The sequence below is a fragment of the Trachurus trachurus genome (genome assembly GCF_905171665.1).
Source record: "Trachurus trachurus genome assembly, chromosome: 4".
Lineage (NCBI taxonomy): Eukaryota > Metazoa > Chordata > Actinopteri > Carangiformes > Carangidae > Trachurus > Trachurus trachurus.
The window spans coordinates 3,539,186-3,556,103 of record NC_139898.1 but is presented as its reverse complement, the minus strand read 5'-3'; the positions used below and the strand labels follow the sequence as shown (position 1 = coordinate 3,556,103).

At 40.2% G+C, this 16,918-nt stretch overlaps 4 protein-coding genes across 4 annotated transcripts; 2 read left to right on the top strand and 2 right to left on the bottom strand.

The window, feature by feature from the left end:
* Window positions 1-566: 566 nt before the first annotated feature.
* pigx (phosphatidylinositol glycan anchor biosynthesis, class X) lies at window positions 567-2,801 on the bottom strand. Its single transcript, XM_083969700.1, has 6 exons — window positions 2,622-2,801; window positions 2,204-2,294; window positions 1,969-2,104; window positions 1,651-1,864; window positions 1,195-1,295; window positions 567-1,088 (listed from the first exon to the last, which is right to left on the bottom strand). Exons 1-6 carry the CDS (start codon window positions 2,683-2,685, stop codon window positions 951-953), a joined length of 744 nt encoding a protein of 247 aa, XP_083825826.1. The 5' UTR covers window positions 2,686-2,801; the 3' UTR covers window positions 567-950.
* A 290-nt stretch (window positions 2,802-3,091) lies between these two features.
* Window positions 3,092-3,931, top strand: cep19 (centrosomal protein 19; the record flags this gene model as incomplete). The annotated part of the gene is made up of 2 exons (XM_083969514.1): window positions 3,092-3,303; window positions 3,585-3,931. Exons 1-2 carry the CDS (start codon window positions 3,174-3,176, stop codon window positions 3,929-3,931), a joined length of 477 nt encoding a protein of 158 aa, XP_083825640.1. The 5' UTR covers window positions 3,092-3,173.
* A 413-nt stretch (window positions 3,932-4,344) lies between these two features.
* On the bottom strand, window positions 4,345-11,382 carry ing5a (inhibitor of growth family, member 5a). The gene is made up of 8 exons (XM_083970374.1): window positions 10,862-11,382; window positions 9,087-9,158; window positions 8,376-8,542; window positions 8,105-8,216; window positions 7,920-8,019; window positions 7,602-7,737; window positions 7,425-7,486; window positions 4,345-5,458 (listed from the first exon to the last, which is right to left on the bottom strand). Exons 1-8 carry the CDS (start codon window positions 10,896-10,898, stop codon window positions 5,419-5,421), a joined length of 726 nt encoding a protein of 241 aa, XP_083826500.1. The 5' UTR covers window positions 10,899-11,382; the 3' UTR covers window positions 4,345-5,418.
* Window positions 11,383-11,647: 265 nt separating this feature from the next.
* Window positions 11,648-16,789, top strand: plekhb2 (pleckstrin homology domain containing, family B (evectins) member 2). The gene is made up of 8 exons (XM_083970376.1): window positions 11,648-11,844; window positions 12,602-12,652; window positions 12,787-12,939; window positions 13,051-13,153; window positions 13,289-13,328; window positions 13,654-13,740; window positions 14,721-14,835; window positions 15,127-16,789. Exons 2-8 carry the CDS (start codon window positions 12,616-12,618, stop codon window positions 15,261-15,263), a joined length of 672 nt encoding a protein of 223 aa, XP_083826502.1. The 5' UTR covers window positions 11,648-11,844; window positions 12,602-12,615; the 3' UTR covers window positions 15,264-16,789.
* Window positions 16,790-16,918: the final 129 nt, after the last annotated feature.

Here is a 16,918-nt window from a genome sequence, read left to right as displayed (position 1 = left end):
GACTGTTTTGTTTGGACTGGGAATAGTTTTCAATTCAATTAAGACAGTGCTGCTTTTTAATAATTCACACTTATCTCATAAAAAAAAGTGAGATCTCTGAAAAATAAAGGCCGCTCAGAGGGTTTTCAGCCTTCCACCTATATCAATGTGGTAACAGGTTAATATGTGGGTTGCATTGCCCATATAGACACTCAAATGGGTCATGGCTATATATTTAATTATGTGGACTATAACAGAAAGACTTACAAATCATACCAGAAGCTCAAATGAAAGGATTTTGACTTATACAGTTTTATGACACTGTAAATATAATTTATATTTTAATGATTAACATTTAAATGACCTTTATAAAAATGTCAACATACAGGAAGATGGGAAATTGTCTATAGTTAACAAAGGCAAAAAGTAATCACAGAGCAAACATTTAGTTCAATGTTTTTTTTATTGTTTGGAGTGTAAAATATTTTTTTTGCAGTTGAGATAGAGCTTCTTTCAAATCAAAGGTAAATTGTTTTAAACTGAGTATGTACAAAAATATCATCCAGTAAGCCCTGGCCTAGTGGCCTCTGTTCCTATTTCTGAGCCACAATAACAGTAGAATAAAATATCACACAAGACTCATGTTTACTTACAGTAAAAGGGATCTGTTTGAAAAGCAGCATTGCATTAAAAAAACTAACACGACAAAACCTGTTCTCTGGTCGTGTCTACTCCAGTGTTAAGATGTTCAATACAAAATAAATTATTTCTGTACACCTTCTCTATCTTGCCAATCTATCTAATAATGTCTGTATAGTTTTGTTTTTTGAAATTGTATGTTAAATGCTTGGATAATTGTGATACTTGACGGATCCTGGTATCAAACAAAACTCTACAGTTATAAGATCAAAAATAATTTAGCTCAAGGTATACAATTATAAATCAATTAGCATACGGTATGCTGACCATGGCTAAATAATTTGATGTTTCCACATGTACTTGGACAGAGCCACACAGCAGATCATTGTGACGAGAAGAGTTCCGCCGCATACAGGTGTCACCAAAGACCCATCACCCACTGGGAGCTGTAAAGTCAAGGGGCCATTCTCCTGCAGGACACAGGACATTTTTGATCAGAACAGATCATTAGTATTACAAAACAAACATTTCAGATTTTTCCCACTCAAAATTTTGAGAAAATGTACTGAGAGACACCTGCTGCTGCTTTGTCTTAACCCATGGACATGTGCTTGAATTGTGGACGGTGCAGGGGGCATCTACCACAGTGTGGGGCTCCAAGTTGTTGAGCTGCATACCTGGAGAGAAGGAAGAATTTCAGATTAAAGGCATACAGATCGTCAGTTTCTCTCTCCATCAACTACATGTTTCTTTGCAGTGTTTCTAACAACAGCCAACATGAAGGGCCTTTAACTGATAAATATCTGTAATGATCCTGATTAGATGGACCATCAGGTACTGTAGGTCTTTCTGCCCTGTTATCAGAGTTAAACTCCATACTTCTGCATCAATCGCAGCTGACACAAGCATCACAATACATTGTGAGAGTACAAAAATACTGGTTTCCCAGCTCGACACCAAGGAGTTATATAAAAAACATTTTGGATACTTGTTCCAGGGGGACATACCACGATGTTAAGATGGGCCACTTACATTTTTCAGTCTGCACCAGCAGCTCTGGAGATTGTATGTCAACAGATGTAAATGGTTCCCCAACAGAAGAGGGCTCATGGTAGCGGCCGTGTATTGGAATAGTTACTTTGAGGAATCTGAGAGTTGGGTCAGCAGGGCTGGGGTACACATAGCTGACAAATCCTGAAGTCTTGTGAGCAGGCAGCTCCAGGTCAATGGTTGAATCTATTAATATCTAACAAAGATACATATGCATACGGTGAAGGAGGTCAGTCATGTTTATTCAAACAAACACACTTTGTAATGTTAGCTTTTCTGTTTTTTGAATGTCAGCGTCACCTGCCAATCACTTTGATCTTTTAAGGATGCCAGTTGGTATGGATCAATGTAGACTCCTCTGGGCCAGCGATAAACCAGCAAAACTCTGACACCGCTGAGCACATCAGGGCTGAGGTCGACAGTGGTTATCAGCTCCCTACAACATAAAAAAAATAATAATAATTTTCTCATATCAAATTCTAGAAGCCATGAAGCTTGTTCAACCAATAGTAGCCTACAACTATTTAGACAGTACCTGTGAAAACCCTTTTTACTGATCTCTACTGACACCGATGTGGTTTCCAGCCAGTTCTTCAGGAGACCACAGTGGTTTTCATTCTTCTCATCTGTCAAAATGTGCAGCATGTATTAATCAGGACCAGAAGACAAGGGACAAAACTGTAATAGCCTAAATGCATATGCTGTATATGACTGAAAATCCAAACAAAGATATCAGGGTCTAGCTGGTCAATACTGGAATAATTAATTAGTTTGATTCAACAGCAAAGCCACAATTATTTTAATTCAAGAGACTGCTACACACTTATCTTCAAACATAATCTTAAATGCTACTGTGTTTTTCTTTCTTTATGCAAAGTACTGAGGCTGACTCCCCTTTATCACTGTAACTTAACCTATTTTAACAAGGAAGTACAGCGAGGCCTCGCTCTTACCCTGTTCGACCAGACAGTGACATGTTAATAGACAGGTCAACACAGACAATAATGTAAAATACATCAAAAAGATAATGTCGTGCTTTAATCCTTTTACAACCCAGTAATAGTATTTCTCTAGCTACAACTACAACTGTAACTACGATACACTCCTTCAGTGTTTACGGAACAGGATCAGTGAGGACCCCTGCTCGAGGGCAGCTGCAGCTGTGCCTGACTAAAAATAAAAACAACAATACCGGTTAAAAAATACTTTGAAGCATACAATTAAGCATAAATGTGCTTAACAGGAAAACTGCTGGTCGGTAGTAACAGTCACTGTGAGTAAAAGAAGACTGTCTTAAATTATTTAGTCCAAATGCAGTCAGGCTTCGGTGAGGACTACAGGGCTTAACGCTAACCGCCAACTGCGGATCATTTCTCACTTTAAATGTACGGGTTAGGTCTTCATATGAACTGGTACTTGTTTATATGAATTAAAATGTTATAATGCTCTGTTTTTGAACCGCAACCCTCGGTTTAAAGTAGCTTTTCTGGAGACAGAACGCGAAGATGCGTTTCAAGGCGAAGCGGTGCGGAGTGAAGTTCTCTCCTCCCTCCATCATTTTAGTTTACCAACACACCGACACCAGCAAGGTGCGAAAGAGAGTAATACCAGTACGGAACTTCTCTAAGTATTCAGGTAAGAAGAGATATTTGTTTTATACTTAATAAGCCACAAACAACAGCGGTGTCACAGTCCCATGTAATATTTAAGGAGCTATAGAGGGTCACTGGTCTGGAAGGCTTCCAGAATCAATGTACTTGGTTTCCTAGCAGCTTGGAGGAAAAACAATGAGCTTGCCCAGGAAGCTGTGTGGCAACAGAATCTGTTCATATTATGAAACAGAGGTCTCAGATGTGTTAAATCCTGTGATAATTTTCCTTTCAATGCCCTCATACAATCTTCTCTTTGACCTGCAGACTGCAGCACAGCAGCTGAGAGGCTGAAGAACAACTCCAGACACAGGGACTACTTGGAGGGTGTGTCTCAGAGCCAGCTGGAGAAGCTTCACATCATCCTGCGGGATCACATGCAGGGTTTCAGCCTGGAGCACAGCTTGGCCTCTTTCCACGTGGACCCAGAGGAAGACCTGAACAAACTGGATGATGAGGAACTGTCTCGCAAAAAGGGCCAAATGGACACAGTGTTTGAGAAGAACCGCAAGCACAAAGATGATCCAGACTTTATTTATGACCTGGAAGTGGACTTCAGCAAGCCCACCCAGGGAAAGGGCAGTTGGGATGAAGAGTCTGATGATGAATTTTAATTGTCACTCTATCTGTCCAACATGTTTCCTCTTTTTCTCAATCCCAAAACAATGGAATTGGATGGATGGTACAAACAAGGGACTCAGTGAGTTATTCTTCATTATATCCACATACCTTGTTCTCAGTGGTGTAGACAACGTTAGTACTTGGAAAAGTGAAATCAGCGTCATGTTGAGCTGTTTACATACTGTGGAAAAAATGGAAAAATGTGTTTGGGGAAAAAAAAAGTGTGGAAATTCTTCATGTGTAATTTGTTCGTGCTGTGAATGAATACCACAAAGCTAATACTCCAATGTTTATAAATGCTCTGAGGTCAGTTTACACATGTTCCATTTTGTACTGTAAAGAAAGACGAGAATGAAACAGTTCATGATTAATAGTGAATATTTATTTGGTATAAAATACTGAATTTTACAAAATACAAAGACTTTGGCTCTTTTATTTGTGGTTTACACCTAAATGAGTGACATTCACAGTAGAATATGAAATAAGATGCTAAAATCCTATTAAATAAAATTTGAGTGTTCACCAATATGTAATATGTAAGCAATACAACAAATATATCTTTGGAAAAAAAACTGTCAACAAAATATTATTTCATACAAAATATATATATATATATATTTATATATGGTTTGAAGCAATGTACTATGGCCAAGTTTTAGATGAGATAAACTATATTATAAAACCAAGCCTGCAGTATCAAACCTCTTTTGGGGAAAATTTCATTCAAAGTGCTTAAATACCTCATTCAAGAGACACTGACTGACTGACTGACCATTAGTACCACAATACATTCAAAGATGTCGCAGGTTTTCTTTGAAGAAAAAAAAAAAACATCTGTCAAGAATTAATTTACATTGCTTTGCGTGTTTGGTTTAAGCTAATCAAAACACAAATAATAACATTGGTATCAATTGCAGTCAATTATGCAGTGCTGATGTATTAAGGAGGTAGTAACAGAAAATCTGACACAATTCCTTTTACCACCGTTATTTGGGTGGCTTTAGGTGAAATAGTTTTCTCAGCAGGCTGTTAATTTGTTTAAAAATAGTTCTTTACAAAATTGATATTTCAAGTATACTTAAGCCACAATCCTGGATTTCTGAGTATGTTATTTAGGACAATATACACAAATATGTGACTAGAGGTGAAGGACTTTCTGATTGGCAATTATTTGTGCAATTTAAACTACACTACACAGGCCAATTTACCCAGAGTAGACAAATAATATATGGTGAAATCATTATTATTTGAAAGCTAATGGAAAGAGAGTGATCTCAAATCCAATAGCACATATTAAGTCAAAGGCAGAAGAGGGGAGGATAATGTAGCCACAAGTGTAGCTATTCTCCAAATCCAGATTAGGCCTGTATGACCAATCCTTTCTACAGAGTGATAAGAACTGAAATACATACATGTTACACCATTGAACTACACCAAAATATGCACATTATTAGTTACGTGTTTCTGGAAATAAGAAATCTCATTTTTTCTTCCTGTCTTGGGTGCATCTTGGACAAAACCTGAGAGATTTGAGAGAGAGGAAAATAAATGTAAAGACAGAAAACAATCAGGAGTAATCTGCATTAAGGGATAGTTCATCTTTTTTGAAGTGGGGTTGTATGAACTACAAATGCCCATTCAGTACCCGAGATGCAGTAGAAAGGTCTCTGCTTTCCCCCACTGAGAAACGCAGACGCATCGCACTGAACCGAACACTGTTGTCAATGAGGGACGATTAATCAGCGTTACTTTCGCCGACTATGAGAAGTCCCGTCTCAAAATAATACACCAGTTCAGGAGTACAATCTTAAGTAAAAATTTACAATGCATCAGCTGGTCAGAAAAAAGTTTTTTAGAGCTAGCTAACTCACTCAGTACTCTTCCACACAGGCAGGCTCCACAATGTGTTGTATCACTCTGCCTCTTCACACCGCAGATCCAAACAGCTGAACAGCGGAGTGATACAGCACGTCGCGGAGCCTGCCTGTGCGGAGGAGTACCGAGGAGTACTGAGTGAGTTAGCTAGTTCCAGATAAAAATGCACTGTACATTTTTAATTTAGATCACACTTGAACTGCTATATTATTTTGACATTTCGCCGGTGTTTCTCAGTCAGGGAAAGCAGAGACCTTTCTACTGCATCAAGTGTACATAATTAGTCAGGTACAAATATGACTTGACCCTAAAAAAATTCTAACAAAAGGTTTCTCAGTTGTTTTTTATAGTATTAGATGTCCTTAATAACATACTAAAAGTTTACCAAAATTTGACTACTAGAAAGGTGTTATTTTCAAGATGGCGTCCAAGATGGATAGGAAGCCTGAGGAGACACCACAGGTGAATAGGGTACATTTTTTAACTAACAGATATCACCATGAAACTTCCCAAGTTTATCACTTACATTAAGACAAATATTTTTTGTATTACAAGTTTTGTCAAATTGTATGTTTAAATATGTAAATTAGGCAATATCTAATTAAATATGCGCCAATTTGCATATCCGAAATCTGAACAATGGATAAAAGCCACTTTCAAAATTCTTGTTTTATTTTGTTGACATACTAGAGTCAGAAGTTTTTACGGAGGGGATTTTGGATATCTCTCTTTATCACTCTGTAAATGAGAAAATACTGTCACCAGCCCTAAAAATTCAAGTTGGTCGTGTTTTTAGGAGTAAAATGTTGTATAAATCAGGCTATGAATGATATATCAACAATCCCCTCTGTAAAAACCTTCAGAATATAGAAAGGGATCAAACTGGAAGGTTTGGTGTCTGTAAGTGCTGCTGAAGTGGAGATTTTGGGCTCTTATACAACATTTTACTCCTAAAAACACGACGATATTTGAATTTTTAGGGCTATAGTATTTTCTCATTTACAGAGTGATAAAGAGAGATATCCAAAATCCCCTCTGTAAAAACTTCTGACTCTAGTATGTCAACAAAATAAAACAAGAATTTTGAAAGTGGCTTTTATCCATTGTTCAGATTTCGGATATGCAAATTAGCGCATATTTAATGAGATATTGCCTAATTTACATATTTAAACATACAATTTGACAAAACTTGTAATACAAAAAATATTTGTCTTAATGTAAGTGATAAACTTGGGAAGTTTCATGGTGATATCTGTTAGTTAAAAATTTTACCCTATTCACCTGTGGTGTCTCCTCAGGCTTCCTATCCATCTTGGATGCCATCTTGAAAATAACACCTTTCTAGTGGTCAAATTTTGGTAAACTTTTAGTATGTTATTAAGGACATCTAATACTATAAACAACAGCTGAGAAACCTTTTGTTAGAATTTTTTTAGGGTTAGGTGGTTTTTTTTCATATATGTACCCGCCTAAATGGGCATTTGTAGCTCATACAACCCCACTTTGAAAAAAAACGAACTATCCCTTTAAAACGACAAAGTCATGCATTACTATATCTTTGTAAGAACAACTGTACATTGACATAATTTGAATAGTGAAAAGGGTTCATACCATTTTCCTTTGGGTTTTGTGGCGAGATCGACACAAGCAAAGTGAAACCACTCAATGGGACACTGAACACACAGATGAAAAACAATGTCAGCAACTTGAATCTCTAGGAGATCCAACAGGTTTGATAGTGCAGCAGAAACATTTCAGATTTGATTTTAGAAAAACTATGAAACCTACATCTGGGTTATCACATCCAATCATCTCCCCATACGAGACCTGATGACACAAGCAGTATGTAGGCTCGTTGGGATCGACTGGCATGTCCAAAACATCTGATGGCTGCATGGGCAGGAGAGCGTCACTCAAGTCTGGACTGGAGGACCAACAGAAAACATAGAGCTTGATTAAAACATGACTGAACTAAAGCTGAAATGAGTGAGTCACCAGCAGCCTGAATAATACAAGGTTTTCAGGTCTGACAAAATGCGTGGTGCAGATGTGGAAACTAATATGTAGTAAAGCCCTGGCCTGACTGAGCCATCGGTACCATGTTACCTGTTTTTCATCTTTTTCTTTTTGGGAGACTCTTCATCAGAACCTTTCCTTCCTCTTCCCCTGGATCCACGTTTCTCTCTCAGCCCCCGAGAGTCGCCTTCTGTGAAAAATATTTGCATGTATAGATGTGCACACATCTGTTTTGCAGTGTGTTATGATGAAAACCTGTCAGCTCCCTCACTTACTTTTCAGTGCTCTTCCCTCTGTACTTTCGTAGCCGCTAACCTCCAGTTTCTCCTTCAGCTCATTCTCAAACCGTGCCAGATCCGCATCCAGTCTGCGGATATGTTTGTCCACCTACATTGAAGGATTTTAATGTAGATTAGACTCTGACTGTGAATATGGCTTCATTTGCTAATAAAAAAAAATTAAAAAACTTAACAAAAAATGGTCAAATGTGTCACTTAAAAAAGCACAATGTAAATAAGGATTTATCTTAAAAATATTCAGACTGACCATTTCATATGTCTGCATTGCAAGCTGGACTTTGTCGTCACTGAACTCTTTGCACTTGCTGTAGGCATTTTGGATCTTCTGTAGATGTTCCACTCTCTGTTCTGACGCCAAGTTCTTCACATTTGCTATGTACTCCTCGGCCAGTTTGTCAATCTCTCCTTTCTTTTCTGCACAAAAACACAGTGATTACAGTGGCAGGACAACAGTATTTAAGTAAAGACACTTGCAAATCTAGCTGTTTACTTGTGAGATATGTTGACTGTAAAAAGTTACAAAACAAGAATGTTATAACCAAAGACACTGTAAACCCCACATCTGTACGGATACTTTGAGTTATTGTATCAAATAGTGTTTTCTTCTGCAGCAGATGGTCTGACGTGTAAAAACAGGAAATACACTGGCAAAATTAATAACAGTGTAGGTGTGCCCGGTCCAGGGACCTGATAGTAAACATTGTGATCACTGGTTTATCATCACAGTTACATGAACAAACCCAAAACTTTGCTATTGTTTCAATGACATCTCAAAATCTGCCAACGCTACTTCTTTTTTTCTACTATAGTAGTCAAAATCATGAGAGTCAAGATTCCAAACAAACTCAGTCTGCCCACAACCACACTGCTAGCACCTGTTCAAGTAGAAGATGTGTGTAAGGAGCTTCAAGCCAAGATAGCATTTGATGATAACAGCTTTCTGATATCAAATTATTACCTTCAGTCCTGTTGTCCAGGTCCCTCATTAAAGTAAAGTTTCTCTGTAGTTCACATGGTAGGTTTTCAATACCTACAGAAGAGACAGACATTATAATCAATGGAGACATACAGTACACTTAGTTTTACAAAGTAATGTGGTGTCACTTAACATGTCACAACTACAGTTATTTTAAGGATTTTAAGGTTAAACCTGCAATAATCAATTATTTAATTGGAAAATTAAGTGTGAAGAAGACCACCCTCTTCGGTGTTTTTATCTTAGGGTTGTACACTGCAGCGCATAACACAGACACAAATAGATGAGCAAAAACACACTAAAGAGAACATGGCTATATATTAGCTGTCACCAGGGCCGGCTCTACGCAGGGGCAAGAGGGGGCAGCGCCCCCTCAAATAAATGTCTTGCCCCCTCAAATCCAAATTTTAGAAGTTGAGAAAGCACATTTTAATATACTCAAGAAATGTGTATATTACAAGTTGACAAAATGATCTGCAGTAGCACAAAAATCCGCCGAAAAAGGGACAGTGTTCTTTTCTAAAATGTTCGGTTCTTTTTTTTTTAGTATTCATAAGACTACCTTTCAGTTTTGTAAATCTTGACCATAGTAGACCCCCCTCTTCTCAGAGTACACCAGAATGCTTCACTCACATTTTAAAATCACAAAAATGTTCTGGGGGGATGCCCCCAGACCTCCCTACAGGGGTTTAGCTACTCATCTTTTTCACCCCCTCTGGGTTTGCAATGCATCTTCAGGTATATGCACCCCTAACCCACCATATAATGTGACTCTTTGCATTACGACAGTAGAAAATTTGGGCTCTAAAACCCTGGTTGGCCACCCCGGCCCCGAGTTGGACAGGTCTGAAGGTAGAGGCCTGACAAAGTGCAATCCACTTCTCCAGGTTGGGGTTGGACACATAGCCAACAACCCAATTCAATGAAGTTACTATAAACACGGAGAGAAAAAAAGTGCTGGAGCATGATGTGTTCACATGATGCCCCCTTCACATTTCGGACTGCCCCCTCATGCCTGCCTAGAACCGGCCCTGGCTGTCACACACAATATAGTGTTGTGATTATAGTGAATAGATTAAGCAAACAAAAGAAATTATTATTACAAGAAAATAAACAGCAACTTCATATTGCATAACATGTATCACATTAGGAGAGGTGTTTGAGCTGAAGCACAGCACAGGAGCAGTCAGGTCCCTCTGTCAGTTTGTGTGCTCGCATTATGTGACGCACTTCAAACACCCCGCCCCGGCGCGTAAATGGCTGGAGGAAACGCGGTTACCAACAGGTTGCAAACCAAATGCAATGTGTTTGCTATCCTAAAGCCAACACAAACACTGACTAAAACGGACACGGTTGTGTATATTGGGAAGACAACACATTGTTTATCAACCTTGTATAGCCACTTCCAGTTCCCTAACCTCTAGCGGAGTGACAGAACACCCGACAGACACCAACCACTTTATAAAGACAAATACCTACCTCCGTAATGTAAGACACTAGTCCAGCTAACGGTTGTGTTGGCATTTGGTTAAATTTAACACTGTACTCAGAGTTTTACTAACTTTGTAACACCGAGTCTGTAGCACCATGCTAATGAGTTAGCTGCCGAGCTAACGCTGATGACCTAACAGCTACTTGCTAACAGTCAGTCACCCGCCCAGCGAAAAGTCTTCGATACGATACAAACTAAACAAACCTCAAACCAAAAAAACGTGGGGAAATGTTGATGTTAGTACAGTGTGCCACCCGATACTCACTGTCAAGATAATGTTCCAAGTATATTGCCGTCGCCATTTCAGGTTAGCTATGTAGCTTCTGCGTTATTCTGGTTAGCTCTGAAACTGTTGGCCGGACAGCGGATGGGCTTGTTTTGCAGCCCCGGGTCGCCCGGCGTCGATCAGTGGCTTGAAGTTACTCGAGTGTGTCTGCAGCGCTAGGCTTCTCCGGGTGGGAATGAAACGGACGGCGCTCACTACTGCAGACACACGAATCGGTTTCCCTCCAGCACACATGCACTCAAACCCCCACAGGATACAACTTTTCTCCGTGTGACTCGCATGCGCACCGCACAGCCCTGTCTCCAGCAGCTGTTGTGTGAGGGTCTCATCCCAATACAACTTCTCGCAGAGTTTTTGTTTTTTGTAGGTGCTTTTCACTCCATAGTCTCACTATTACATCTTATTCGTTTAAATTACGTCTAACGTTACCCATCTAGATGTGTACTTCACTCAGCTGAGACAACATCTTATTATTTACGAGAGTTTCACAATCCCAGCACAAGCGTGTGTAAATCGTTTAATGTCTGAGGACTTCCCTCAGGTCAGCGGTACAAACAACGGTGGGCTGGTGCTCGCTCCGGACCCGCCCACCGGGTGAGGCCCGGGGTTCGAACGGAACTTTAAGCGAGCGCGCCCACGTCGCGTTTGCTAGCACTTTCCAACGCCGTCAGCTGATAAGTCACGTCATCCAAAACAAACGCCCCCCCCCCCCCCCCTCTCCTCCTCTCCCCTCCAAAGAGACTGAACGGTCGTGAAGATGCTCCGCGGGCGGGGCTAACGGACACTGTGGACGGGAGCGTGCGGGCGGTGCAGTGCGCGGCGGACGGGCCAGGGTCCTTCCTGTTGACCGGACAGGCTTTTTAGCTCCGAGGAGGGCGTCGTGTTTTGTTTACATCTAACTTCCGCGTCTGCTGCATCTTCACAAAAGGTTTCAGTTTTTCTTCAAACACATAAATAATCAAGTAAGTAACCTACACACAGCCTTCCTTTACATATTTACGAACTGTTGTCATCGGATATAAGGGATAGTTTTAGTATTTCAGCTGACTATAAACACTGAACCACCATACTCGACAGACATTTTTTTCCCCAAACACCGTTAGCTAACTTTGATTAATGCTATGTTTTGTTTTATACGCTGCCAGACAACAAAACACAAGCTGAAGTTGCTCAGTGTGCGCACATCATTAGTCATTTGTCGCTCTAACCACTCTGTGTGTTATTTTATTAATAAGAAATGAGGTAACGTAACCAGTACACAAATGGCCTGTCGTTACTGGGAGCTATTATCCGACAGCGTTAGGTTGGCTAGCCACCGCTCTGTGACACTTCAATAAGTGGTCAGCTACAAAGTGATCAGATGACAGATCGATGTTACTGTAAAGATCCGTCACTGACAGTTATCGCCACTTGGCTTTTTTCAGTATTGTGATAAACAACCATATGGTGTCAACGTGTCTGTTCACTAGCTTGTATTGAGTTAGATAAAAGAAACCTCCTGACAAGCAGGGCAGCAGCATGCAAACACTGTTTAGTTGTAACTCATTCAAGTCACAATCTATAACTATCTATACACATATTGATCTGGAGAGAGCCTTGTGGATGTATGCTAATGCTGTTAGCAGTCACGAGGTTGTGAGTCACGCGCTGTCACCAGCTGTCAGTTTGTTTCATTATTAAACACACTGTGTCTTATGTTTACATATTCTGTTGTTATAGGTGTTGCCTAAAAGATGGCTATGGTGAAGAGTGGTTGGCTCCACCGACAGAGTGAGTGGTCACACACACACACACACACACACATACACACTACATCTAACAGCATTTAATGAATACCGCCTGAATAGATGACTAAGATGTCATTTAAGTTTGAAGTGAACCTGACAAATACATTTTTACATCAGGTACCATTCTGCGAAGGTGGAAAAGGAACTGGTTTGACCTGTGGTCTGATGGCCGACTCGTTTTCTACAATGATCAACAACGCCATGACATGGAGGATGATATTCACATGAGGGTCGACTGCATTAACATCCGTAGCTCTGCTGCTTGTCAAGGTACTTATCATCTGTTGCCTGGTGATGTCACTGTCTTAACCTTACAGTATAATCCAGCGCTGGCTTTTAGCCCTGCTCACTTCCTCTCTGTCCTTCTGTTCTGCCTCTCAGAGCTGAACCCACCAGAAGGGAAGATGCGTGATGCCTTGCTCCAGATAGTGTGCCGAGATGGACGGGTCATCAGCCTGTGTGCAGACAGTGCGGATGATGCTCTGTAAGACAACACACATACATGCTGAGTCACTATCGGTTTGGATTGTTTCGATCACTCTACTTTTGTTTCCATGTTGATGGAGGTGAATGATTACGTTGAAGTAATCTGTGTTTGTATTTCTACTTTTTGTTGCAGAGCATGGACCATGGCACTTCAGGATGCCAGAATTAATGCAGTGAGTTTTCTGCTATATTTGAAACCATTTGGGTTTGGTTTGGTTTTCCAAAATAAGAACAGGAAGTTGTCCGTCCTTCAGATCTGACTTGAATAGTAAGTCTATGATCTGAGACAGACTGGGAACATAAGACTGGAGGTCAGAGATGTTTTTCTCACTTGTGTCTTGCTGTGTGAGATAACACTCACAGTCTGTTTTCATTGTGTCTTTATGATAGTTTTCTCAATAAGAGTTGTCATTGTCCTGATGTCACATAACTCTGTTTTGTTGCTGTACACACTGAGCATTCAGAAGCTGTGGCCTTATTTGTGTTTTATATTTTTAGGTTGTCGCTACCCCACAGATTGGTTTTGCACAGGAAGCGATGGCCTCTGCTCCTCCCCCCTACTCAGAATATGCCCCACCACCTCAGGTAAAGTCCTAAACAATATACCTGTGGATTTCAGGCTCTTTTATTACTCTATGAAGGGTTATTTCCAATATTCTTTAGGTACTATATGTTTTAATAATGAGTCATCATTATTAAAACTATATTATAACTATATTATAACAGCAGACAAGCACACATGCACAAAATTGAAAATATGTGACCGTATGATGGGTACAGAAATCTCAGGTAAATGAGATATGTCATTAATAATTACTGTAACTTTATTTTAAAGTGTTTGCAATTTAAAAATATATTTGTTTTTGCTGTGATGTGTACAGTGTGATTGTTATGCATTTACTCCTTATACTCTACTGTCTGTCAGCTTGGTTTGACATGATCCTTCTTAGGAGAAAACAAGTTACAGAGCTGGGTAAAACCACAAGACAGCTACTTCACACCAGACAGTGTTGTATCCTGCTGCCATCTACTGGTCTATCTATAGAAGCCTGTAAAAGCACCAGTTAATCCGTATATACGGTTTTATCCTTAAAGGGTTGTTGGGGGAACTCCTAGCTTAGCTTCTTGGTTTCCCTCATCAAACTCATCAAATACACAATCCAACAACTCCAAAACGCTCTGGTGGACAAGTTGTGACCTGCACATTCACCACGCTATGAGATAATAACAGAACGTTACGAGACAGAGTTGTTTTCGGGGTAAATTCATGCAAAACTGCTGATGCGCGTTTCCGTTGGGGGCAGTTTTTCAGCAAGCAGTCTCTGCATTTGCCTTGAAAACAACTGTCTCGTGACGTTCCGTTATTATCTCATAGCGTGGTTCCTTGAGCCTCCATTGTGTAGCTCTGAGCATCTTGCGGCTCTGCTCCGCCATTCTAAAAATAGCTTGCACTGACAATTAAAGGTAACAAACCTACTGCTAAAACTATAGGGATTATGGCAATAGGCAAATTTGCCAAAATGTTGAACTATCCCTTTAATATCTTGTCCTTTTTTTTTCACCAGGCCTATGCCCCAGGCCCATATGGAGACTATGCGGCACCGCCCCCACATGCCACTCAGATTGTATACTCTGCTGATGGGCAGCCTTATGCTGTTGCGTATCCTTATCAGTATCAAGGTAAAACATTTCTGTGCAGACGTTAATCATCACACTGTGTAATGTAAGAGTGAACTCTGACAGTTTTACAAAAATGTAACTGGCCTCTAAAGTTGAACTGATGCTCTGATAAACCTTTTTATTATTCATTTTGCCCTGTGCAAGTGATTATAGTTTTTCTTTCACTGAGCCTAACTGTGCAGTACTAAAACTTAACATTCTGCTCACTAAGTTATTGAATAGTTACTTTACATTAGATGTGATCATTACAAACTTAAACAACACCTAATTTGTCCATTTGTCTCCGTCCAGGCGGGTACTCTGCTCCTGGAGTCAACCACGTCATCGTCCGCGAGCGCCAGCGGGAGGACGGAGGAGACGTAGCTCTGGGCATGCTGGCTGGAGCGGCCACTGGTCTGGCACTGGGCTCCCTCTTCTCTGTCTTTTAGTGTCTTGATTGATGCACATGTAGTAGTAGCACACTGCCCCCCTCCCCACCCCCGTCTCCACAGCATTCTGCTTCTTCTTGGTGCCGTCACATGAGTCGGAGTGAGATGTGTCCGTTGGGCTCCTTCCATCAATGAAGCATGATTGTGATGGGCAGACGTACCGCTCCCTTTGTGTCCTGTACATGAAGTAAATACTGTTAGCACTTTCTCATACCCCTCTCCTCCCCTCCCCCCGTCGCAGTTTCCCTTTGTGTCGTCTGAATATGAATGTTCATAACCAAAAATACAACTGTTATTCACTTGTTATTTAAATGACATGGAGGATGTGGCTCCTTTTATGTACACTTCAGGTCCTCTCAGCTAACATCTAAGTCAGGTGTGTTTCTGTTTCATGGACACATTTGTCCTTTTTATATTTGAACTATTGTTGTGATTGTCATGAGTTTGTGTTTGTTTTTTGTTCCCGTTTACCCTTCATGACTTTATTTTGCATGTTTTACTTCTCTGCTCCGGTCGTTAACATGCAGTGTTTCCTCGGCTCCTGGTCTTATTTGTGGCGGCAGCGGGCTGGGGTGAGAGTTGTGTAAATAGGAACGAGCACACGCAGAAGCAATAATCATTTCATTCTAGCATTTTGAAGAACCTGTTCTGATGGAATCCGGTTGTGATGGGAGTCTGGTGCTGCCTCCACCACAAATAAGCCTCTGAATGAGGAAACAGAGGCATTTACATGATGTTCTCCGACGTGAAAAGGGACATCACTCCTCTTGACTGACGCATATAATTGCATGCATTATTTTTGGTCCTTTTTCTTTTCATTGGCAGCTGTTGAGTCACACTTCCAGTTTCTTTTGCAGTGTCTTTGAATCAGTGTTCATTAGGTTTTTATTTTAGCATGCACAAAACTCTGATCAGGTTCATTTTGCTCCACTTCAATTGGCCATTGCTGAGTGATCTGAATATTAACATCTCCATAATTCGTGTTTATTACAGATTCACCTCCAAATAGCAACTCCTGCCAGACGGAAAACATTTAAGACTGATTTTCAAACAAAGAAACTTGTATCCTCATCATGATACTGTCTGAAGGGATGTATACGACTCCGTTTAGCAATTTATCAGTTTGTAAGCAGCTTAACACTGATGTAATTTTTCTACAGATCTTAAATCGATGTGACATTAGTTGTATCTTTCTCTTATCAAGTGTACTAATTAAACTAGAGGCCATCTATGATGGGATGAACCAGCCGTGACGCCTGTCAACACGTTGATGTTCTGACCCATGAGCACTCGGCAGCCATGGTGACCTCAGTGCTCATGGGCGGGGCCACACTCATCCTTAAACTCAGCCTTGATTTTGATGTTCACTATACACCTGTTAAGTTTTGTGCCTGTAGCTAGCACAGTTCCTGCTACACTTAAACTGACACACACACACACACAAACAAAACAACATTATTACTGCTGTCATGGCTGGTACTTCATGATTTACTCTGCAATTAATTATAAAATGTATGACCCTTAACTAAGAGATGTATTTTAACTATTAAATACTGTATATTCACAAAGGTTACAATGACTCCTGTTTGGTTTCTTGTTGTTTATTTAACCCTGAGACATTAGTTCACAGAACATGTCATATAAGATAGAACAAA

What these genes read in the sequence shown, in the direction of transcription:
- pigx (XM_083969700.1), bottom strand. Translation starts at nt 2,685, where the DNA reads ATGTATTTTACATTATTGTCTGTGTTGACCTGTCTATTAACATGTCAC. An exon ending in TCACTGTCTGGTCGAACAGG is followed by an intron (nt 2,295 to 2,621) that starts GTAAGAGCGAGG and finishes ACATTTTGACAG; the next exon opens with ATGAGAAGAATGAAAACCAC. An exon ending in AGTAAAAAGGGTTTTCACAG is followed by an intron (nt 2,105 to 2,203) that starts GTACTGTCTAAA and finishes TTTATGTTGTAG; the next exon opens with GGAGCTGATAACCACTGTCG.
- ing5a (XM_083970374.1), bottom strand. Translation starts at nt 10,898, where the DNA reads ATGGCGACGGCAATATACTTGGAACATTATCTTGACA. An exon ending in CAATGCAGACATATGAAATG is followed by an intron (nt 8,217 to 8,375) that starts GTCAGTCTGAAT and finishes CCTTCAATGTAG; the next exon opens with GTGGACAAACATATCCGCAG. An exon ending in AGAGGGAAGAGCACTGAAAA is followed by an intron (nt 8,020 to 8,104) that starts GTAAGTGAGGGA and finishes TATTTTTCACAG; the next exon opens with AAGGCGACTCTCGGGGGCTG.
- plekhb2 (XM_083970376.1), top strand. Translation starts at nt 12,616, where the DNA reads ATGGCTATGGTGAAGAGTGGTTGGCTCCACCGACAGA. An exon ending in TAGCTCTGCTGCTTGTCAAG is followed by an intron (nt 12,940 to 13,050) that starts GTACTTATCATC and finishes TCTGCCTCTCAG; the next exon opens with AGCTGAACCCACCAGAAGGG. An exon ending in GTATCCTTATCAGTATCAAG is followed by an intron (nt 14,836 to 15,126) that starts GTAAAACATTTC and finishes GTCTCCGTCCAG; the next exon opens with GCGGGTACTCTGCTCCTGGA.